The 25,328-nt window shown below is 42.3% G+C and overlaps 1 protein-coding gene across 2 annotated transcripts in view; it reads right to left on the bottom strand.

Moving 5' to 3' along the window:
• znf804b (zinc finger protein 804B) overlaps window positions 1–25,328 on the bottom strand; it is a 75,535-nt gene that overhangs the window by 12,173 nt on the left and 38,034 nt on the right. For both annotated transcript variants that reach the window (XM_078171771.1, XM_033641489.2), the window contains one exon: window positions 824–961. In XM_078171771.1, coding sequence (XP_078027897.1) covers window positions 824–961 — 138 coding nt within the window. The remainder of the gene's footprint in view (window positions 1–823; window positions 962–25,328) is intronic.

Genomic DNA, 25,328 nt, shown 5'->3' with positions numbered 1-25,328 from the left:
AAAGGAGAAACAGCATATTTCAAGACCAATTAATCACCTAACGTATAGATCGATAACGCATTAAAAACAGGATTGCTGTGGAAATCAGAATGTTTACTGTAGTGGTATTAGTCTATGCACATCAGATAATTAGTAACATTAATTGTAGAATAAGAGACCAGTATGCAATTCTCTAATTCTCCACACTGACATGGCCTATAAGTGAACTCCTAAAATTAATTTATGGCTTTTGGTTTTGGTGTGCCACCCAAGATTTTCAGTGACCCCATCTGGCCACCCCTATGAAAAATTTCTGGGGACACTTCTGGCTGTGGGACCTCAAAACAAAACCCAATATTAGCCAAACACAGTTATGTCTATATTGTGTATAGAGTACCTCTATTTATATTTTGTGCCTGGTGTTATACTGCAGATATTTCATGCACTGCTGTGATGTAAATTGGCCTACACTGGATCAATTAAGTTAATCTTAACATGAGTATCAAAATGGGAATCTAAATACATAGCTGTCTTTGTGTGTGTGTACATTATATGTTTGTGTGTATGTGCCTCGAGTTGAGGTGTTCCACCTCTGTGTGCGTGCTTGTAAGAGATGATGTGGTTGTCACACTCCTACTGTTACCTGCTGGGAAACTGTACCCAATGGGCAGATTGACATGGAAATGTAGAGTAGCTTTCCGTCATTGCGCATAATGGTAAAATACCCAAATTCCATGACAAGAGATCATAAACAAAAATGTCTGTAAGTGTGCTGTTACACAGTATGTGTGCGTGTATGTGTATGTGTGTGTGTGTAGCTACAGTGCGGGTGCATCCCATGTACCTGTTTGTGTGCATGGTCGTAGGAGTTGATGTGGTTGTCAAACTCCTGGTGTCTGAGGTACTGCTTGTGACACAGCTCACAGTAGAAGAGAGCCTTCAGATCCTCCACTGAGCAGCCCAAAGCCCTCTCTGCACGCTCCTGGAGAAAGAGAGAGACGGGGAGAGCGAGTGAGTGCGTTGGAGGGACAGGGGGGAGAGAAATGAGAGAGAGTCGAGATAGAGGCATAAACAGACAGAGACATAACGGGTTAGAGGGGCAGAGAGGAGTTGGGGGGTGGGGGGTTGAAAGAATGGCAGATTGTTAGCCATTTAGAACAAATCTGCATCCCAGAGACATCAGCAGTAATAGCCTCTACATGTGCTCTGCATAAAACTGTTAAACGGCTTCCCATTAAAGTATGCTGCCTTTGCTGCTGCTGCCGGAGGTTGGACAAAGGCACTCAAGCCCTGTGCTCATGGCAACTTGAGCCTGGGGACACATTTAATACAGCCACTGTAATAGAAACCTGCGTATGTACTATAATGGCAAATAGTCTGAGTCTGACTGCAGAGAGAGTGGCAATTGTGGCCGACAGACAGAAAAACTGAGCATCTAAAATGCACAACTTAGTCTTTTGCACACTGGCAAAAGCGTGCATGTGAAGAAAGTTCCAGACAAATACACACACACACACACACAAAGGCGCGTAAATAGCACATGGACAGACAGATACACATGCACTGCGCAAATGGCACATGGACCTCAGGGGATAAATCGCTTGTCTGCATGCTCACATCAGCCAGAGGGCTTTTTATTTTTTATTTTTGGTCCGAGGACATGCACAGTGTTGTGTACAAAAGATGTGTGTGCTTGCTTGTGTATATGTGTATATGCGTGCGTGTGTTCAGGGGTGTGTGTGTGTGTGTGTGTGCATTCATGCCATGCTCTGCTTCAGAATGTAATTTCCCTGAGGCTAGGGGCTGCCAATAAACACTATTGAATTCTGTTCTACACTGACATGATGGGAATTTAATTTGAGGTTGTCACTTCTTTCTCTCACTCTCTATCCTCCTCTGCTTCTTTCCTTCTCTCCGTCCATCTCCTGGCTCTCTCTCCCTCTCTTTGCTAGCTCTCATGCTGTCCAAGCCGCTTTTTTTCCCCCTCCTGCAACTTGCTCTTTTTCTTCCTTTCCTTTATCTCCCCTTTTATCCCCTCTATTTGCCTTTTTCTCTCTGTCTCGCTTGTTCCTTTTCTGTTTGGTGAGCCCTGGGTCATGCAGTGACAGAGTCTATTGGCCCCAATTTGCTTCAGTAATATGCCTGCACACAGGAACAGAGGTGAGAGGAAAAGAGAGGGAGGATAGGCAAGAGGAGAAATGACCCCTGCTTGCCCTCGCAGACACACACACAGGCACAAACACCTTGCATTATTACTACCACAGAGTCTTGCAATCCCTGTTGTTCATGCCATCACTTTTCACACACACATAAATGCTACATCGAGGTAATATTTAACCACACACACAGACACACACATACAGGAGGAAAAAAAATGGTCCATCCTCTGGCTAACTCCTTCTGGTTTTCAGTCAGAATGGGTGAAAAGGATTGGAGGTCGAAGGAGCAGGCTGACACCTCTATAATAAAATAAACAGAGAGGTAACTAATATACATTGATCCTGTGTTGCTCTGTGTGTGTGTGTGTCATAGTATCGATCTATGCACCAGGAAATGATCCAATCACCAAGTGCGGCCTTCATTTGAGTACTGCCAGAGGGATGAGATTGAGATAATTAATACTGTGTAGTTGTCAACATTTGGCCTTATGTAAGATTACACAGGGGCTCTGTATGTGCATGCCTTCACATACTCATTATACATGTGAACATGTGTATATTTTTTCTGTGTGCTTGCCTTTGTACCCCCTAACCCTCTCTTCTCACCTCTCTGCATTCTGTCAGGGTAATTATTTTGAAGAGGAGAAAATATATACAGAGAGAGGGGCGTATGTACATGAGAGAAGGTGTGAATGCATGAAAGCAGAAACTGTGTGTGTGTGTGTGTGTGTGTGAACTCAGGAGCCATTTGTTTATGTCGGTGGCATCCTGACACGCCATTACCCACCCTCCTGCTGCACACTAAAATCAAACATGTTTACCCTAAATGTATACACTTCATACGATTTCTGCGCTTATGCACCGGTGCTGAATGCATAGACACAAGCACACACACACACTTATGCATGCACAGTCACACACAGTCTGTCAACCTGATATACCAGTGCTAAATTAATCTAGACCTCAATTTACCTCACTAGCATAAATCTGTTTGCAGAGAAAGCATGACTGATATCTGCAGACCTGAATGGACGGTGATTGTTTGCATGATTATATGTGTTTGTGTGACGCTGTGAATGTGAATGAGTTTCTGTGCTTTTTTTTTTCTCTCTCCCCTTTTTGCTTATCGTCAATTTGTGGGAGAAGTGCTGTGTTATTCCTCTTCATAGCTGAAATTATGCTACAAATAAGAGTCGTTATGAACCATAACCGGAGTTTTAGGCACACACACGCATGTAATTCAATGTCTCGAGCCTCTATGGAAATGAACAGGTCACGCTTAAAGTGTTTTACACATGTGGTCTGTCAGCGTTTGAAAATTTGTGCACTGAAAAGTAATGATATACAATGTATTCATGAAAAACTCCTCAGAAAGACAAAGTCCCTTGAGGAAGCTCTGGGAGTTCTGCAGACTGAAGCTGTGGTGGCACCTCTCTGATGCAATCTCCCTGTCACAGCCACCGTACCCATTCAAACTTGCCCTCACGGTTTTTGTCTTGTTTTTTTGTGGAGGGGATCTCTGACTTTTATAGTGTGTTAAATCAGAAATGACATCCTTATTAGTTGGAGGCATGCTGCACAGAGACTTATGGAGATTTCAAATAAGCATAACTAAAAGCTTTTCAGAATTCTCTCTCTGGTGATCTTGACCTTCAAGACTGCTGATCTGCACAGAAAATCAAAGACACCTTAGATAATATGCTTATCACTGTCATAACCTAGCTCTTACTAACATCTTGAGAGTAAGCTGACTGCAGGTGGAACCTCAAGGTCAGAGAGAGGCTGCATTTTTCTTTGAATTTGATATTATCCTGTCCATCAACTACTTTTTAAAATGCACTGTCTCTTATTAAAGATAGCGGCCCACTAAATAATAAGCTGCAATACATATGTGACAACCATTTAAAGGGTCACCCTGATATCCAATATACATACTTTTCCTCTTATCCATGGTGCTTTTTATCAGTCTAGATTCTTCTGGTGTGAGTTATCGAGTGTTAACCAAGATAATTGACAGACCTCGTTGTGAGCAGGTTCATGTAGGAATTGTTTTCTTCCTACCAAACTACACCTGCCAACTGCATCACTTCACAGAGACAAGTGTGCATGCACGGAAGAATTACTGAACGAGTCTACCAGGCACAGGGCTGGGGGACCCACAGTTTAAAGGGGGCCCTCTGGCTCTCAACTGCAAAATGTCACCCAAATTAACATGTACGGACCACAAAGAGATTAAAAAAGACCAAACAGAGATACAAAGAAACTGCAAAGATACACAGACTAACTACAAAAAGGAGCAAAACAAACCAACCCGGTCTCATTCCAAAGTCATTAAAATTCGGCCCTCGGGTAGTGATTTGCGTTGTCAGACACTGAAGAATAAAGCCGTCCTTAAATGTCGACTTGATACACGGCTGGTTGCTGTTATAATTCATTGGCACTCAGCGGCGTCAGGGGGAAACGCTTCTGAACAAGAACGAAAGTTAAGGCACTGAAAGTCGGAGTGGGACGGGCGGGAGGGACGGTGGATGGGTCCAACAAAAACCAAACTTTACCTGGGAGAGCGGTGTTTGTGTCCCGTAAGATTATAAAGCCAAACCCTGTTCTTTTTTCCTAAACCCAACCACATATTTTTGTTGCTTAAGCCTGGCCATGTGCGTAAGTTATTGGAGGAACAAAAAAAATATCAATTTGTGATGTTGTACTGACATAGTGCGTCTATTTTGAAAGAGAATGTACGTAAACTGTGAACTTCCTGTGAAAACTGAGGTGTTTTTTGAACGAAGACAATGCATGTAACAGGCAGATCTTGACCTGGCGTCCCAGAATGTCAACAACCAACGCACCCAGGGTACCTTGCACATCATATCAGAATGTGGAAAGTTCATGACCAAACATCAATATATGGCGAGGTCAGAGTGAGAATGTGTTGAGCAATTACAAAGAGACACTAAATTACCTCAAAGACACACAACATGACTATAAAGAGCCACAAAACCAGAAAAAAATAGCAAAACAATGACACAAAAAGAGGCTAAACAACTATAAAGTGTATGTCTTGCCTCTATCTAGGAATGGCTGTGGGGCCTTTTGCACTTCTCTGCCCAGCTGCCCATTGTCTGACAATATGCCCTTGTGTGCATCTACTGCCGGCTCACCTAGCACCACTGAGCTGTTTACATCTCGCTCTGCCTTGAGCACGAGCCTCTCAGCTACCAGTAGATGCATGCTTCCTTTTGTTTGGTAAGAGAAAATAGTTCCTACATGAAACTGCTCACAACAAAGTCTGTGGATGATCTTGAGTAACCGGGTCATGATTTCTGGAAAGAGACATTACTGATGAGTTTTAAATGTATATTTTTGTTGCTTTAAGCACCACAGACCAAGTGCCATCTAGTTCCATTATATCAAAGAGAAGGCCGACATCTCCAACACTCAACTACTCTCACCAAAACAATCTAGATTAATACATAGCCCTACAGTTAAAAGGAAAAATGATATACTTTAATTTTGGGGTGAACCGTCCCTTTAAAACACGTTCAAACATTTTGTGTCGACAGATTTTCATAAGAGTCTGTGTAAGTGGTCATGAAATTTTAAACAGCAAACAGCGAATATGGCAGAAAACACTTTGAATAAAACTTACTTTAATGCTCAGAGTGATAAAGCTAGTCCACATGCAGAGGTTATGTGCAGTGACTTGAATATGTTCATTGCTGTTTTAATTTTTGCTTAATTTGTTATGATTTCTTCAATTACATTAAAATAAAAAATTAAAATAGTGTACAGACACCGCCCAGCTAAATTGTTTCACGCGTCTCACTGGTCACGGTCTCGCTGGTTGTAATTAAATATTGAACAGCATTTTCATGGATGGCTGGACTCATCCTAGAGACAGTGTGAGGGAGGACTAACAGACTGATATTACAGTACATTCACTCTGACACAGCATTTTTAAAGTATTTCGTCTCCCTGATTTGATGTATTTTCTCCCAAAACAGGATGTTTGGATGGGACAAATGGCAGGGAGAGATCAACTATAGGCTTAAACAAATAGAAAGACACAAAGAAAGAGAGTAAAAATCCCCGTACTTAAGTCTAAAAGTACATAATGACCCCTGTAAATACACATAAATGATAAGATCTAATGTACAGATAAAATTAGATTAAGATGTTTTTGCACTTTGTCTTTTTCTTTCCCTTGTGTTTCTCTTTCTTTATGCTTTTATCAGCATGTCTGGATAAGTGAATACTACTAGATGTGCGCATGCAAGTGGTGAGTACTTGAATACCATTTACAGAAAAGTCTGAATCCTCCGACTTATTAAATTTGCTGGCTTGGACATACTGAGACGAAACTCGTCAGATGTGATAACTGTTAACAGCATGGCAACACACATTTTAATTGCAGTCTTGGTTCAGCATGAATTCAAAATATATCCAAACTAGCAAAAAAAACATAGGCCGAAGTATAACACTCAGCATGCATAATAAATCCACACAGAGAGAGACAGAGAGCCCAGTAGCAACATAACGGGTGGAAACAGATTCTCTCTGTTCAAATATATAAACTGAAGAGAACTTCAACTACGGGGAGAAACAGTAAAAACTTTATGAATATGGCTTACTTTGAGGAAACCACTGTTACAGTAATTGCAGTTGTAGAGCTGATACAAGCACAGGTCGTATAAGGTTACATGCCTATTAGCACTATGTCCATATGGACCCTCTATAGAACTGTATATGTCTGTAATAACACTGGAGATTAGTTTCAACTTGTGAATACTGTCCCTCTTTGTGTGTGCATATTATCTCTTATATGTTATTATGATTTCCAAAGCTGCTTCCCTTGACTTTTGTTTTCAATCAAAAATGTTGCTTTTTTCCATCTTTTTAATTTCCTCGTCATGTTGCTGTGAAACCTATTCAGTATTGAAATAGATTTAATTACTGACAAAACTAATGAGCGACAGTCGACTGACTCGTTAGATACACCTGTCTGTAATTTACATTATCTTGTGTATCACCTGCTTTTACTGTATTTATATCCACTGTTCCATATTTTGTAGCTAATAAAGAAATACAAAACGATGGAACATAAAAAGTAGTGGTTTAAAAATGTATCCTCAAAAGTGTAGTGTTGCCTTTCCACAAAGCAACATTTGGAGCATCCAAGACAAGGTCTCTCAAAAATATCAAGGCCATCTGCCTATTTAGAAATTGACTTCATCTTGGAAAGTGTGGTATCTAATGAGTGAGGTGCTGTATTTTTTTCTCTGACTGAAGAATTCAGTCTCTTTTCACTCTCTAAGGCAGTGATGTCAAACATACGGCCCATGGGCCACAGCTGGCCTGCAAAAGGGTCCAATCTGACTTAATACACCTCATACTGATGCACTTCTGAAAACTATGAGATGTCAGGTTTCAGGAGCAAGTTAGCTCTTTATTAGCCCTTTAATAACCCTTTATTAACAATCAATTAAACATTTGCTATCCCTTTGAATACCTTTATTAACAATTTATTAACCCTTTTTTAGCCTTTTAATAACCCTTTAGTAATAAATTGTTATTAAATGGTTATTTGAGGTCTAATAAAGGGCTAATAACTTTTAGGTAAAGGGTTAATAAAAGGTTATTAAAAGGAAAATGAAGGCTAATAAACTGTTAATATTTACTAATAAAGGGTCAATAAATGGTTGATGAAGTGCTAATAAATGCGAATAAAGGTTTGTTTTAGGGTTAATGAAGGGTTAGCCCTTCAATTAGCCTGTAATAACCTTTTATTAGCCCTTTAATAACCCTTAATTAACAATTTATGTATCCTTTATTATCCCTTTAAAAACCTTTAGTAACAATTCATTAACCCTATATTGGCCTTTTAATAACCCTTTTGGCAATCTATTAAACTGTCATTAGCCCTGTAATAACCTTTTATTAACCCATTATTGGCCTTTATTATCAACTTATTAATTATTTACTGGCCATTTAATGGCCCTTTAGAAACCCTTTAGTAACAATCTATTACACACGGAGTATCCTCCTTTCTGTTAAGTGCTGTCTCAAAGATTTTTCTACCTTGATCAGAGCACAGTTCCCTGAAAAAATAAGGAATACTTGTTGTGGTCACATTTAAAGATTCGTATTATTATTGAGTATTTTCACTCAGCTGCTTCATCTTTATCAGACATCTATCTGAAAACAATATTGGTGAAACCTTGTCTGTCAAAATGTTTGATTTGTAAATGGTTTGAAAGGCAGAGGATAATTTAATCTGCTGCTTCAATATCTCACACTCTGGGTGGTGTGGTGATACCAGCGCTACTAGACAGGAGTGGAAATGTTTGGAAAAATGCATGTGTAATGAGAGGGAGTAGTGGACTGACTGAGAGTAGAAAAACAGAGACGTATAAGTTGAACATTTTCAGAATATACTTCTTTGCATTGAAAGAAAGGAGCATTGTTATTTATAGGTTTCTATGCAGTGGATTTACTGGTACGGCCCACTTGAGATCAAATTGGGCTACATGTGGCCAGTGAACCAAAATGAGTTTGACATCCCTGCTCTATGGTGTGTAAAATGGTGACACATTTGCATGGATGGTCCAAATCATACGACCATACAATGTCTAGGAAAAGAGATGGAGAGAAGGAGAGATGAGGGAAAAAGGGACAAACTGTGAAAAGGAGATATTTATGAATTCAGAACTTCTAATTGCTACAGTGCCTTGTGAGAACAATTCAATAAACAATTCATAACTGTTTATCAAGCCCAATTAAGTCTTTAATTATCTTCAGCTATAATTATCACTCTAACTTGGCCAATGTACTGAATAGAAACAATTCCATTTGTGGTTTAAAAAAATTAGTTAAAAAAAAATCAGCAAATCTGTTTGCCTCCCACTCTGTCCCCCTCTCTGAGACTATATACGTGTATCTGCCTCTCTGTTTTCCTCTCTGCCCGTCTCTACAGTGTTTGTGTGATTCTCTCCGTCAGACACACATGCATTCACACATGCACAAGTGGAGAGAGTCTGGCAGTGTGAGAGTCTGGCGCTGCCGTGTTGATTTCTGGCCATTCTTCTGTAGCTAATGACAGCTGACCTGAGGGCTAAGTTGCTTGTTACCATAATGACCTGTAGATTTCAGCGGCAGACACACACACACACACACACACACACACACACACAGAGCAACACAGCAGACTGCCAAACAGGATAGCTGAGTGTTAATGAGCTGATATTTGCAGCCTTAATGCATTTCCCTTGACTGCCTTTAATATGCCTCTATGGCCAGTGTCCACCCATTTATTCATTTGATGTGTGTGTATGCATCTGTACCTACGTCCCAGCCTGCGTTTTTGTCTATGTGAAACCATCTGATAGTGTAGTGCTTGTGTATCTTTGTTTGCTTCAGATCATGAAAGCCAGTTAGAAGTGTGGCCAAAACAAGTACATAGAGCAGGCATAGCCAAAACCACAGATGTGTTGACCATAGATAGTTTCCTTACAGCCAAAGGGACAGATGTGTTAGTAGCAGTGAGCTACGTCATCTCACACACTGCCAGCAACCAACTTTGTGAAGGAGACAGCAGACAGGCTAAAATTATTCTCAATACCAGATCGACCCGACACACACGGAAAAGTACAAAGTATATTCCAGTGATCCTGAGTCAGGTGTGTTGTGACTCATGTTTCTGTGTAACCTGTATACTATCTTAAGCACTGGTCTCTCCACTGTGAATCACTGGCGTTTGTCTTTGGTTCTTGCTCAAAATATAACCAAATGTTCCATCTGCCTCTGACCTTTTAAGTTGAGCAGCATGCAAGACAAACAAACTAATGAATAAATGATGATGAGATTATATTTGCTAATTTGCCCTGCGCCCTATGTTGTCTTGTCAAAATGAGGAGCACATCTCCCTGGATTTGATACTTAAACTGAGAGCCATTGTAACAGATGTTTTGTTTCCATTTAATCTGGTTTTCCAGTTTTACTACTGTGGAAGGAAATATATATTATCAGAATTAGTAAAGCAGTGGCTGAGATATCCTGACTTTTAGTCCTGACTTTTAGTCCCTGAAGCCTACATTTACCATAATGCAACTTCATAGTGTCTTCTGTTAAAGCCTCCCTATCTGGTGATGCTGCATTCACATGCTTCTTGGATGCTCCCCTTTCCTGAGTTGGAAAGATGTTCTTCCAACTTTGGTGTGTTCGTGAGCTTTCAGTCGAAATTTGGAAACAACATGGAAGTTACAGGGAAGATGTACTGTTCTTTAATGCTCAGATAATTTAAAAAACACACCGATAACAGTCTGAAGCTTTGTCCCAGACTTTTCTGATTTATGTAGGTCACTCTACATAAGCAACAACTAATGGCCACAACCTAATACCATATTACAATTAAATGTGAGCAAAAAAAATCTTGTATAATATTTGTAGTTTTTCTCTATGTGTCAGCCCTGTGATAGTCTGGCAGCCTGTCCAGGGTGCACCCCAACTCTTGCCCAGTGTCAGCTTGGACAGGCCCCAGGCAGGCCCCCTGTGACACTGAATAGGATAAATGGATAAGAATAATGTATGAATGAATTTGTGGATTATTATTTACCGTTATTTACCATCAAATGAAAATTTCCTTTTGTCTGCCATGTTTCTGCATCTGTTTTAACTTGAGAGGCGTTCATGTACATCATCCCAGCTGGAAACACATATTTTTTTATTATTATTATTTCAACATGAATTCGGGCTATATTCCAGAAGTATTGGCTCAAGTCTCATCACTTGGACTTGAGTCAACCTTGAGTCACAAATTTGATGACTTTAGACTCCACTTAACAAAATTGAGGAAGACTTTCAACTTGACTTGGACTTCAACACCAATGACTTGTTACTGAAGCCCTTTGACTTGAAAATACTTGATACCTTCCCATAACCCAAAGAATAAAAAGGATTTTTTTTTTTAAAAGGCTGCTGTGAATCACTTGATTTACTATCATTTCCCAAATCTGTTAACATAAGGGCTTTTCCCAGCAAGCCAACACTTAATACTCTAGATCCACTTTGTTTGAACAAATCCAACAGCATCCAGTCATGTTACAGAAGAGAACCCTGAAGACCTAATGTTACGTTACTGAGCGCCAGTTGGAAAAAATGATACCCAAGATAATTCAGCTTTGTTTCCATTTGCAGTGTAATATTTTGCCTTATGGCTTTGTTCTAGGGCCTCTCTGCCTGGGCCTACGCAGAAAGCCTAAGGTGGAGAGAGTGCACCTCTCCACCCTTCCTACGCGCCTGCATGGAAAGTCTTAAGGCAGAGAGAACAAACCTCCCTGCCCTTCCATGCTCCTATGTGGAAAGTCTTAAGGCCAAGAGAGCAAACCTCCCTGCCCTTCCATGCAGGGCTGTTTCAAGACACTCTGGGGGCCCCAGGCAAGAGGCACCTTGGAGCCCCAACCCCCTTGGCTGTTCAGGTATTTCTGGGCAGTCATGAAATCAACAAAGAGGAAATTATTGGACCTGGAGCCGGGCTTCTTGGTCGCCGGTAAGCCCTTATCTTGCACCGTATTTGACAGGAATACAGCGTCTGTGACCCCCGTTCAACCCACAACCAACAGGATTTGCCTTTCGTTTCTGCTGCTGGTTGAAATCTGTACTTGCACAGCGTGCTCCTGAATTATTTGTTTTGCTTGCACAAAACTATTTTTAGTCGCAAATGCGAGTAAAATGCTTGCACCGTAGAGCTCTGTGGAAAACAAATCACTGTAGCATATATAAACAAATCTAACCTACAAGTAAAAAGAAATACATAATAACTTTCACTGCTTAAAGATACTCAATAGCTCAGCTAATACCTAAAATGTCACTGGATACAAACCACCGCAGCAGCATACTGAGTGCCAGGTGGCCAGCGCACGCCGTTATTGGACGGCACATGGACACTCACCCTCTTGCGATTGGACTTTGAACTTATCCCACAGTAGTGGTACCGTGAGGTACCGTAGTACTACGGTACTCCAACAATGCTAGCGCAGGTGGCAACCAATCATGCGGGACAAGGTCTAAATTTGCGTGATGCGTGAAAAGAGACAGAAATGCTGTGCAGTCCCGCACAATGCGGGACATCTGGTCACCCTACTTAGCCACTCGCAAGCAGCAGCTAGTAGGGGGCCCCATTAGGGGGGATTCCAACGTATTGTTGACGTGTGTCTACAGGGGTTCCATCATATTGTCATTGATATGGACCAATGTCAGCCATCTCTGGGGGCCCCCTTCCACCTCGGGGCCCTAGGTAATTGCCTAGTTTGCCTGTCCGGTTGCGACGGCCCTGCTTCCATGCGCCCACATGAAAAGTCTCAAACAGGCAGAGCAGCAGCAAAGACCCCCGTTAACAGAACAGAATGAGCATCGATGACAAACAGAAATGACACTGATAACTCAGAAACACCATGAAAAGGAGGAGCTGGGGTGGAGGCGGTTGCATAGCAGCTTGCAGAGGACGCAGCAACAGTAGGCAGACCAGAGCAGTTTAAATAGGGCTCCCTGAATGTGATTCGCCAACTGGCTGCATAGAAAGGAATCATGTGATCTATCAGCTGACTCCCTTCCATCAATCGGCTGATCCATCAGTTGACTGGGCTGTTTGAGATCAGCTGATGTAGCTGGGATGTGAGCTGTGCTTGACATCGTGTCCTGTCTGAACTAACGCTAAGCTCAATTTTTGTTTGCATACATTAGTGGTAAACAAACACCAAATTGCAGTATGTAAAACATGCAGTTGAAAATTATAGACAGAGATGCAACAACTTCCTGCAAAAAAAAAAAATAATAAATAAATACAAATTTTAAAAAAGATTTATGATTTTTGTAAATTTAGTAAATTATTACTCTGTTTTTAAAAAATGGCATTTCATTTGGTTATGACTTGTTCAGGACTCAAAACTCATAGTTTAGGACTTGAGACTTGACTCGGGATTTGACTGTCTTCACTTGGGACTTAAAAGCAAAGACTTGAGACATACTTGTGACTTGGAAAACACTGACTTCGTCCCACCTCTAGGAAATTCCAAGGTCTTTCAAACTCTATGCCCTGAGTTTGTACCACAGGATTTTTGTTCGGAACTTTAAATGTCAAGTTCAATCAGGAATATATTTTACATTATATACATATCTATATATACACTTCCTAGAGCCACTGAAGACATTATATCATAACCTTGTTGTCATTGTTTTATTTTAAATCTATTTGCCCAAGCACATCCAAAATACCCCCTGAAACAAACAGAAAATATGTTACTTCCTGAATACTTAAAGGCTGCACAGTAGTGCTGCTGTCACGCTATTTACAGTACTGTGTTACAATTGCACTGTTAAAAATTAATCCGCTCTCAACACATCTGTTGGCATCTAAGCTGTTGGTAGATGTTAAGACCTAAACTGGTCTGTTAAAAAAAACAAACTACCAGATAGTGCCCAGACTCTATATATAATGTGACATATCGCATCCAAATATAACACAACGTGAAGAATAATGAGAGACGGGTGTTCTAAAGCCTCAAAATAACCGTACTGCTATAGTCTGGGGCATCAGCAGGAAGCTTGTGGCATGAACAAATCGCACCGGTCTCCTGTTTGAGTCATAAATCTATGATTAGTCACAAGGCCCGGCAGAGCAATCACTCAGTGAGCGATCAAAATTTAATTCTCAGTCCATCACAATGCAAGGCCAAAGAGCCCCTCAGCTGATCTGTCCACCTTCCCTGACTTCATTCTCTCCATCTCCTCCTTATTCAAGAGGGCTCCCTTGTTTTCGCAGGGTTACTCATGCACTGTATCATTGATCACTCCTTTTCGGTGCCACATTTAAAATGTACTACGTCCTCCCCCTCCTCTCTCAATCTCTCTGTGTTCGTGTCATCCTGAATACAATGTGAGCTCAGCCTCTGGCTCGTGCAGGACAAGTTAAACTGATTCACCGGGGCAGAGCATAGCTTTCAGCCCAAAAAAAAAAAAAAAAGCAGAGGACATCTTAAAACATTCTCTCCACTTGAACAAACATGACCCATAGTTTCTCTCCAGCCGTTTTGTGGATAAAATTTGTGTTGGGTGGGATCAAGGCAGAAGCACAAATGCATGAAAGCGTGCATGCAAATTCCTAAAATACCCTGCCGTTCTACAAACTGTGGTCTCCTCTGTGTCTTTTAATGTATTTTTATGATCCTACCACTCACTCACTGTGCTCTTCAGGGACTCGCATTTGTTTCTCTAAAAGGCGAAGGTTTCCTTTTTCTTCCTCTTTCTCTCAGTGCACATTAAGGAGAACATCATAAACCAATTACAGGCAGCCAAAGGATGGTATGTATACAGGATAAAGAGGTGAACTTTAGTCTCTGCCATTTCTATATCTGCAACAGATATAAGTAATCTTTGTGTAAGCAGTCTGTTTTTCTTGCACCTCTTGTTTTCTTCTTTGATACTCTCTCCACAGCTGCTCTCAGGGGTGAAAATGACATAAGGACAGCCTTGGACGGCTAGATTGGTGTGATCTGATCATCTCTTATCTTTTCAACCTCTCCTCTTTTCATTTATTTCAGATATATTTTCCATTCTAGTCTTAAATAATATTTTTTCGACTTTCTCTCAGTTCCTCTCATATCTGTTTTCCTCTCTCATGCATTAAAAGCCCTTGTCAGGTATGTGTCCTTCCATCGGTGTGCCTATCCGGCTTCTCTCCCCTTGCTAAATGTCATCTCCAATATTAAATGCTTTCCTCTCCCAGCTGGCAGAAAAATGGAATTATATGGACCATACACTCTTGACATTTAAATTACAGACACAAGTGAAAACCCTGCATGGATAAATGGATATACAATGTAGTTAAGATGGTACACGCACACACACACACACACACACACACACACACACAACAACTGTTATGTCCTCAGCTCCTCTGCTTTTCTGTATGCCGTATTTTGCAGGTAACCTCCATCAGCCCCTGATTTTCTTGCACCTGTTAGCTGGCCTTTTAAAGCCCTGTCAAGCAACCCACACTCTCTCTCAACCCCATGCAGCTCGTGTCAGCAGCCACCATTTTCTGTTCCTTTGTTATTCTTTGGTTTACATTATTTGCGATAAACTTGCAAGCTGTTGTGTCACTTTTATGCTGCTTCCTCTGAGTCAGGGTCGTAACCAAGAGGCACCCTCCCGGGCTGAAAAATGAAGCCAATATGGAAGTACCAAAAAGTGCACTTTCTTGAATGGCCACTTCAGACTGGCTCCAGAAGGGGTCAGTCCCCACAGACACCCATTTTAGAATGCTTTTGAAACTTAAAAAACTTTAAAAACCTTTTGGCAGCCTTGCCTTTTCTGTTATATCTTGATGCAGGGGGTTGGTCATAAGGTTTAGGCAATAAAACAACATGGCTAGGGTTGGTGGTTGATGTCAGTAACATCAGTCAACTCACGTGACTAATAAATTAGATAACTAACAACTCGTGACAAAAATAACTCAACATTCACATTGGACACCAACACCAATCTCCTGGGTCAAAGTCCTGTGCTTGTTGGACCCATCCACCACTCCAACCTGCCAAGTGAACTGTCTCGCTCTTGATTAGGGCTGTTCTTGACTAAGAACTTTCCTAGTCGACCAATCGTTATCATTTAGGGCCATCAGTCGACTAGTCTCCTGCATGTTTACGATATTAATGTGATATTAAATGATATATTTTGGGCGGGGCAACACAATGGTTTGAGTTGAAGGTGTGAGAAAGAATAGTATCAGTAACATTGTTAACTCTGTGCTACATTACAGAGAAATACAAAACTGCACTAATGACCCTTCATTAATATAGGCCTATATTTTATCTACAAGTGCACGTCACACACTGAGCGAGCCACCTGTTAATGATGCTGTTGACAAAGCAGTAATGATTGTGCTAAGTGGCTAATGGGCATGTAGCTACTTCCATGATCCCACACTTTGGATTTCCTGCCTGACATGTTATTAACTAGCCTGTGGAATAACTGCAGGTACCAGCCCTGGAAATTAGGGGCCGTACGCATGCCACATCTTCAACCGAGTGGGTGAATTTTTATGTAACTCACTTGTTTTATTTAGTCTAAATATCGTCACCTTGGGCCACTTTTGGCTCCACAAATCCAAGATGTTGACAACCAAAATGCCAAGCTCAAGGTTTTGAAACAGGAGTCCACAAACCAATGGGTGATGTCACAGTGGCCACATCCGTGATTTATATACAGTTTATGGTTATTAAACACCAATCACAAATCATATCCTGGACTGTGTCTGTCTGTCTGTCCAGACGAGGCGGCTGATTGATTGCCTCAAAGCGGATTGCGTCTCTATCTGTTCAAGTGATCAAGCTGTGACTGCAATCTGTCAGGGTGTGATGATACAGATTAGAGTGAAAGACAAGTTAAGAAGATGAAGGTAATCAGTTTGGGAAGTGACAGATTTAAAGAACAGGATTAATACGATCTCAGATTACATGCTGCACTCTTAACGCTCGGCTAAGTCTCGCCAACTCAGAAACTTACAGATGAGGGGGAGCGAGGACGGCAAAGGGAGAGCGATGGATTTCTGCTGTCGGTGAATTGACGAATGATTGCTGTCTTTCAGGCATTTATGATTGCGGGTACTTTTGAAGCTTTGAAACACGGGTGAGCCGAGCCTGTGTCTGTGTGTGTGTGCATGTTCGCTCTGTGCAGTGCTTCAGTGCTATCTAGGGATAACATGAGTGTGTCCAATAAGAGTGAGTGATCTTTTCTCAGGCACATTAAAGTATGAGTGCATGGTGCATGATACTACAGATGAGAGGGCTGGAATGAACAGTTTGGTACAACATCATCACACTCATACAGGGGATACACACGCAGGCTCACTGAACTTGCTTTGTGGTGCACGTCAGTCTGACTTTGTTAAAGCTGGTTTTGCTGTACTCAAAGATTGTGTAGCAGTTAAGACCCTGTGCCGGCCGGGGATTGAAATCCCGCCAGGACTCTCTGCTTTCAACATCCTGCTCTGCCTCCTTCCATCTCTCTGCTCTCCACATCTCCTTCTTTCTCAGTGTGTCCTCGCTATCGTTCCCAACTTCTATCCAGCCCTCTGTATGGCTGCATTAGTATGTATGGCCGTGTATCTCTGGGTTTAGAGGTTTATGTCTCCTAATAGACAGAGATTTGTCCTGTCACACCAACACCCACATACAGCTTAAAGAGAGAGAGACAGAGAGAAAACGACTCCCTCCTCTCTGTGTGCGGAGGGGAGAGAAAGAACATTTATGTTGCTGTCTTATCTCCAGAGAGAAAGGTTCCATTTCTGTACAGACAAATTATAAAGCATTCATTTGTGGCTTTCTCTTCTTTTCTCCCACGCTTTCCATCTTCGTCTATCCCCCTCTCCCGCTCTCTCGCAGCCTCTCTCTGCCCCTCTCTCTCCCTCTTTCACTCGCAGTGATTGGATTAAGACCAAAGAAGCAGAGTGAGGAGATGAAGAAGGGATGAGAGCTTATTAAGCATGTGAGAGGTGAGATGACATAAGGCTGTACGGGAAGAGATTGAGGAAGAGGTGTGCGTGACCGTGTGTGTGTGGGGGTGTGCGTGTACGGCACATTTCTGTATTTATCCTCGCAGAAGGTAGGGTGAGAAGAGGGAGGAAGTGAGGCGTTTAGCTGTGGAGCACTTTAATCAAGGGGCGAGCAATCCTGCATGACCCACTCTGTCATCCATTATTGATGCCTGCCTCAGCCAGGCTGATGAATCATTAAGCCACTCGTCAGGCCTGGGAATTCTGCCTCCTCCTCGGCCGATGACACTCATTTACATAAATCACACGCTGCTATTTTTCACATGCTCACACATAAACAAAAACACACACCCACATGCAGCCACGCACACAAAGTTCATAGATTTTGGCTTGCTTTGTGAAGTGTTTGGCTCACACTTTTTCCCAGAGCTTTTCCAAAAACACACATTTCTGTCATACCTGGACGTTAACTCGAGCTTTAACTCGAGAATTTAGAACAAGGCTTATACTCTTCACGACAAGCACTTGGCAGCTGCAACACCTGCACACTCAGAGATGAAAGACAATATGTTCTGCATCCTCCAGACCTCACATTATGGTCGTTTCTCTTCACTAGACGATAGACGTGTTTTGCATATGTAATCCAAAGAATCACACACGCTAACGCATTGCTAACTTCACGTGTGGAGAGAAGAGAGTGAAACAGGGGGAATGACAGAGAGAGACACAAAAAGAGGCAGAGAGAAGGAGATCTTACAGAGTTTGTGTTTACAGTACTTCTTGCCTCTGGGTTTTATGGCAGAGGAAAAGTGGAGAATCTTAGAGAAATTGATGAATACCCATTCGATGCAGCGCACATGCACTCACACAATCCACCCACACGTTCCTTCTCATCTTTGTGGGGTTTCCCTTCCTCTCCTCTCTTCCCCTCCCCTGCTGCTGTTTCCATGTCTTCCCATTCAGTGTTGTGACTAATCCCATACCACAGGGTAAGAATATACCTCACAGCAAGGGTAAGAAGGCCCCAAAGCAGATTCGTGCAGAAATGCACTAACACACTCACACCAAACATACATACACAAACAGACAGAGGGAACGGGCACCCTGCCCATATAAAGGAGGTAGCCAAGGCCTGGTGGCTGGTAGCTGGAGGCTGCTTGCAGACCACTGTGATCCTGCCATCCTGGCAGCGCGCAGCCAGGACATTTCTGCACAGCGCTAAGCTGAGCGCCTGGCATCTCCAATCTGCTAAACACAGGAATGCTGCTGCTCATGATAATTGCGGTGTGTTGTTCTCTGCATCTCGGCTGATGTGAAGGCTGGTTGGAGCAAACGGCATGAATTATTAGTGTCTGCATCATGGCTCTTGCTGCCGGTGGAGGTAAGTCTGATATAATTTGATGCATTGTTACTGATGCATGACTGACCCAGCGCTATCAGAATGTCCTAGTAGGTCCTATCTGCTTTGATAAATAAACATGAGTGCACACCAGAATGAACACACATGCAACCACGCACGATGTTATTGTAATACTACATGTATTTTTTGCTCCACTTGTGCTCTTGGTGGTTTTTTTTGTCTACCTTCCTGTATGTATGCTCATACAACCAGAGATATAATAAGGTAATACTTAAGTAATATCCATTTCATCCCCATGAATCTTTGACCCTAACAATGACCTTTTCCACCACTTGTTTTTCCCCAGGGCCATCTGTCAGAGGTCAAGGGGAAAGGTGAAAGGTCATGTACCTGAGACAGCAAAAACATGAAAGCCTTGCCTTGAGATTCAGTAATGCCCCACTGACATATAAATGCTTGCAATCAAATAATATCAGATCAAAGTACTGACTGAATGAGATTCTGAAAGTTCCTAAATGTACTTAAAGCTATAGTGTGTAACTTCTGTCGCCTCCCAGCGGATAATGCGTTATTACAACTAATAAGCCGGCGGCACTTCCATGTACACAGAGTAACACTTGCCAGCCGCCACACACCGTGTACACAGAGTAACACTCGCCAGTCGCCACACACCGTACACAGAGTAACACTTGCCTTTGTGGTAGGATCCACTTCTGAACCGTGTCTCGGCCACTTCTCCGCCATGTTGCTTTCTCTTTCTACCTGCGCTCTACCTCTTGCTATGACACTCTCCGCTCTTCCTCCCCCTCCCTTCTTGTTGTGAGGAAGCATTTCCTGTGCGCCAGCGTGGGAATGTCGCCGGTCTACACGCATACTAAAAATGATCTATATTGAAAAATACCGCGACATGTTAGAGGAGCCGATCAGCCTTATCAGCATTGTGTCATCTCCTCTAGTAGTGGCTTGGGTGAAACGGACATTTACGGACCTCTAGAAGTTACGCACTATAGCTTTAAGTCTCAGTCTCACCAAGCGCCCTCATGGCAATAGAAGATACACCCCCATTTTTCTAGACAGCAGAATTAAAGTATATACACATGTTATGCAATATGTTTTTGATCGTTATTTCAATCTCTCAGTTCTCCTAATTTAAGCTGTGACTTAAAGTGGTCTGCGTGAGTGTATTGTTGTACTCAGCAGTGCACTGTGCACCAGAACAGCCTATTCTGTGCAAGGCACAGCAATGCAAAACATGAAAGCCTTGATCATATGTCAACGATTTCAGGGAAGTGAAACTTGTTCATATGCATTAAAATTCCTCTGCCACTTTGATCTATAAATGCAACGTGCCTGCTCAACTTCTTTCAGTCGCAGTTATTTTTATAAATCGGCCTTATGCACATAAAAAGTGGGAAAAAAATGTGATCTGAACATCAAGCTGAGGATGAAATCCAAGTTGCTTTATTCAGGAGGAGGCCCCTCGGTTTTCTGAAAGGCTGGGAGTAATTCCTGGGCTCCTGCTCAACCATGAGGTGCTGGTTCGCAGCCTCTCTTTCAGTGAGTCATCTCTCCTCCAGAGAAGAGATAATTAATTTGTCTGAGTTGCTCTTAACCCCAGCCCGGTGTGTCAGCAGTGGAGACACGCGGGCATTCAAGCACACAGGTGCAAATATGTGTAACGTGCACACCCACATGTGCATGCAGACAAATATGCACGCTGACATAATAGAGCTATAATTGTATCCCCACAGCTGCTCCTACAGTAAATGAAAGCATGAATCCAGGTAGAGCAGCAGAATAAGAAGCAGAGTCAGAGAGTAAAATTGAGGTTATTGAAGAACAGAAATAGTGACCAGCAAATAAAGTATGCCCTCTCTTTTCTTTCATTCCTTCAAGGATTTTCCAGCAATATTGCTACTACAATATTACTCCCATCGCCTACACACACACACACACACACACACACACACAGACAAGCTCCCATATAGGCATGCTATACACACATACGCACACAAACCCTCTCACACACACTAAGATTTAAAGTCCTAAACAGTTGAACCATTGACCTGGTAAAAAATGAATGGGCTGCAGAGATGAGATGAAAAGCAATAGGAGAGGGAGATAAAAGAAGTGTCAGGGAGAGGGGATGAGAGCAAAGGTATCGCCTAGAGAAATGGATGGAGGAAGAGACAGACGGCAGTGGCAAATGAGAGTTTAAAAAAAAAGAAAAAAGGCAGAGACGGAGCAGAGTCAAGGAGAATAAAAGAGGATTAGACCAAACCTTGAATGAGACATGATGTCTTAATGACTATGAAACAAAAACGCTTTTATCTCCTCATCTCTCACCTGTCGTCTTACTATCCGTGTTTTTTTGGGGGGGCAATGATACTTGTTTGATAACTATGATTTGAGGCTTTTGTGCGTATGATTTTGTTTTGAGTGTTTCTACCTGTGCTGCTGTTCCAGATGGTTCATCAAACATCCTGTAATTATCAAACGCTCACTAATTGTATGTGAGCTTGTGTGTGTCTATGTGCTGGTGTGTCTCCTGGTAATTATCTGATGCTGCGATCACTAATGACCACACAGACAAACATCTGTCCCAAGGTAATATACAAAATGAGAGGTTGGCCATCTGTTGTGTCCGCGTGGCGTGCGTTTGCGCGTACATTATAACTTGTGTGTCTTTTGCACAACATACTGTTCGTCTAACACCAGAATGTGCACTTTACAGATGTTTGCAAACCTCATGATGAAAATGTTAAATCAACAGAAGCAGACAAACTATTACCAAACACTCTCAGCCCACACCATACCCTCCAAACGTGCTCACACACACCCACACGGAGCTCACACAGGTCACTTGGCACCACAGACATCCATACAGCAGATTTTAATTCTCAGGCATCAGACTCAAACAAGAATAAATAAATGCTCCCAATTCATAAACCAGCATCTTAAGTCTGACAAAAAAAAAATTGGCCTAAAAGGAGGTTTGTGAATATGTGCAAACACAAGTCCTCTGGCTGAAACATTTTCTTTTATGTGGTTGATAAAACAGTTTTTGGATAGGTTTAAATATCGTTCATGCATGTCAGCGTGTGCGCGATTGTGTTTGTGTATGCAGCAGGTCAAAGGCGCACGAATAAAGAGCCAGTCAGTCATCAGTAAATTGAATAAAGATCATCTCCATCTCAGAGGTGAACAAGCACTACAAAGCCAGCGAGCACACTCGAGCAGGAGCACAAAGATACCTATACATAGGCAGAGATGAATGCGCTTGTACATCTTGCGCCTCCCTCTTTTTCTCCATCATTCCCTAGGGCCTGCTGCGCTGCTGTTGAGAGACTGGCAGGTTATGTCACCTCAAACAACGGGTTCATTTACAAGTTACACAATGCAGCACAAACAAACAGGGAGGAAACTTGCTAGGTAAAAGAAAAAGAAACAGAGGTGGAGGGGAGTAAAAAAAAAAAAAAAAATCAAAGAAAGCTGAGAATAGGTTTGGAGTCAGAAAATACTGAGGCAATGGAGTAAAGGCATCCTCTGGGGAACCATCCTGGTTATCAAGTAGAGGTTATTATGCTATGAAGCACTAATGAATTCATTAGCTAAATGAAATGTCAATAAAGGCTTGAGAGAGTGTTAAAATCAATGCCAACTGTCTGACTCTCCCCCTCTACCCTCCTCTTTCTCGTCATCCTATCGCACCCATCTGTCCCAATTATCCACCTTTCTCCCCAACACACACTCGCGCACACACTCTCTCCGGAGTGTTGAGTGTAAGCTGTGATGGAGGACATTAGCGGTGATCAGTGGGAGCACTTTGCAGTGGTCAGCAGGAATGGTCCAGTCGTACAGGACTTTAGTATTCAGCAGCACTCACCTGCTCACTCTCAAACTGCTCCACTAGGGCTTGATGGCTGACTTGGTGTGTATATGTGTGTGTATGTGTGTGTTTGTGTGCATTAACATTACACTGTCTGAATGTGAGTGACTGCAGCATTAAGGGCCTTGACTCTGAAATAGCTTTTTCTGATGGTACAAGACTCAGCAGCTCGAGCTGCTTCTAAGCTCATACTGCGCAAACATCTTTTTATCTTAAACTCACATTTAACTAATCTCTTTCTGACATTTGTCGAACTTCATAAATGTCAAGATGTTATTACCAGCTTGATCGTCCTCAGGGAGTTCTTTGATACTGAGCCTGTATCACTTATTATTATGATCATCATTAACGGCGCACAAAGATTCCCGGGTATCGTGTTTACGCCCATGAGCAAACTGGCACGCCAAATGGCAAGCCAGTTGGCTCGTCTCACCTCTGTCCCCTCATGATGGCTTAATATCTGTAGCTAAGTACTCGACTCACTCTGAACACGGCCGTGTTTTTGTGCAGCTAAATACTTGTTTCAAGATAATTGTTCAGGGCATATGTTTAAATGCCACCTCATTTACATAAACACTGTTCAGCTCCCTGCGGAATCAATGAAAACACGAGGGTGCAAACGCAGAGTCACATCCACGTGCACGCGCGCCAGCACGTTCGCACTTACTTTGACACTGTGCTGTATAGCCAACGATTCATCTGTTTTCTGCAACGGCAGTGAAATATACATCAAAGTGGGCTTCAGTGGATGAGCAGCTAAGTATGCACGCACACTAGGCTATAATACAGAGGGAGGGGTTTCTAAAGGGAAACATAGGGGGGGGCAGAGGAAATGAGATAGGAGGATATTCGGACAAGGGACAACAGAACAAATGGAGAGTGTGTATCAGCTTGGATCTGTCTGAATGAAGGGATACAGTAGGGCTGTACCTGTCTTCTTTGCACACACCTTTCTACATCTCTTTTCCTGTCCTCCCTCCATGCTGACACCAAGAACAAAAAAACCTTTGAAGTGTTAACGAGTGTTTGAAGGATGACTCGCCGATGATGATTAAGCACTAATACACATGCAGGAACCAAAATTTCGACACGTCCGAGAGACCTATCACAATGGCTAATTAGTGATGATAAAGTAGTAATGAGCACAAAATCCTAATCTAGACATACCGCAGCACTCCACGGGGAAGCTAACCAAACAACAAAGCACAGAACTCTTAACAAACACGAGAGGATTTGTTGTGGAGGAAAAAGGGAGCTGTGTGTCTAGACGGCTGTTCTTTACCACTCATAGGCGCCCAGTGTTTTCTTAATGCTGCAATGCCTTATCAAAGTGAAGACACAAAAAGTTACCCCTGACAAATCCCAGTTGAGATATCCTTTGTACTCCACTGATCTAAGCTAAATCAAAGAGCAGCTAGCTGTTGTGCCGGCTGGTGCAGCATCCTCTACAACGGAGCGGACAGGAGCGAAAGATGTTGCTCAGCATGTCTAACAGTCTGGAAGAGGTGTGTTAAACTCACCTGCTCTCGGCTGAAGGACTTTTTTTCTTTTCGCCTAGCATGAGAGGTCACTTTTGAACAACTTGACCATAAGGGCAGCCTGTTTATCATGCTGACAGGCGCATAAATTGGGCCATGTCTAAACTAATACGGATAAATCTGAAAGCACATTTTTGTTTTTTTGACCTTCCATAGCATCTTCAGTACAGCACAGAAAACTTTTCATATGTAGAGTTATCTTTATTATTAAGACATGGACTTGAAGGTAAATTATACCCTTCTTACGATGAATGACGGCTATTACTGAAAGCCTGCAGCTTGGAGAGAAAAATATGTGCTACATTCAACATAATAGTGTAGCTCTATTTTTACTTGCCTTTGTCCACATGGAGGTCAGCTATAGCTGAGCCTATAGGACCCTAAAGATTCTATAGAATCAGTATTTTGATCAGGGACACTTCAGAGGAGTGAAGGCTTGAATTGAGCTAGTCACTGCTGCCCACGTTGTTTGCTTGAATTGTTACCACACCAAGGAGGTGATGTGAGGGTTTTTTTCAGTTTCTTTGTCAGCAGGATTACGAGAAAACTACTGGCCTCACTTTCATGAAAGTTGGTGTGTAGCATGGGCCAAGGAAGAACCAGCTGCATTTTGGAGCAGATTCGAATCACGGAGCGGTCGCACAAATTCTTTTCCCCCTTTATGTGAGATACAGCATTTGGCCATGATGGAGGTTATGCTCTCTAAGTGACACTCTACCTTGAGGTAAAACAGAATTTGCAGTATTACAATTTTTTCACTGACACTTGAGTGCACCAAGAAGAGAGCATTTTCAAACTGTCCCTGTGAGTAATAGTCTGACTGCATACTGTGTGTAACAACTATACAAATCTGCTCTTT

Source organism: Epinephelus lanceolatus, chromosome 10 (genome assembly GCF_041903045.1).
Source record: "Epinephelus lanceolatus isolate andai-2023 chromosome 10, ASM4190304v1, whole genome shotgun sequence".
NCBI classification, from domain to species: Eukaryota; Metazoa; Chordata; class Actinopteri; order Perciformes; family Serranidae; genus Epinephelus; species Epinephelus lanceolatus.
The sequence above is the reverse complement of the archived record's forward strand: the minus strand, read 5'-3'. Positions and strand labels throughout refer to the sequence as shown.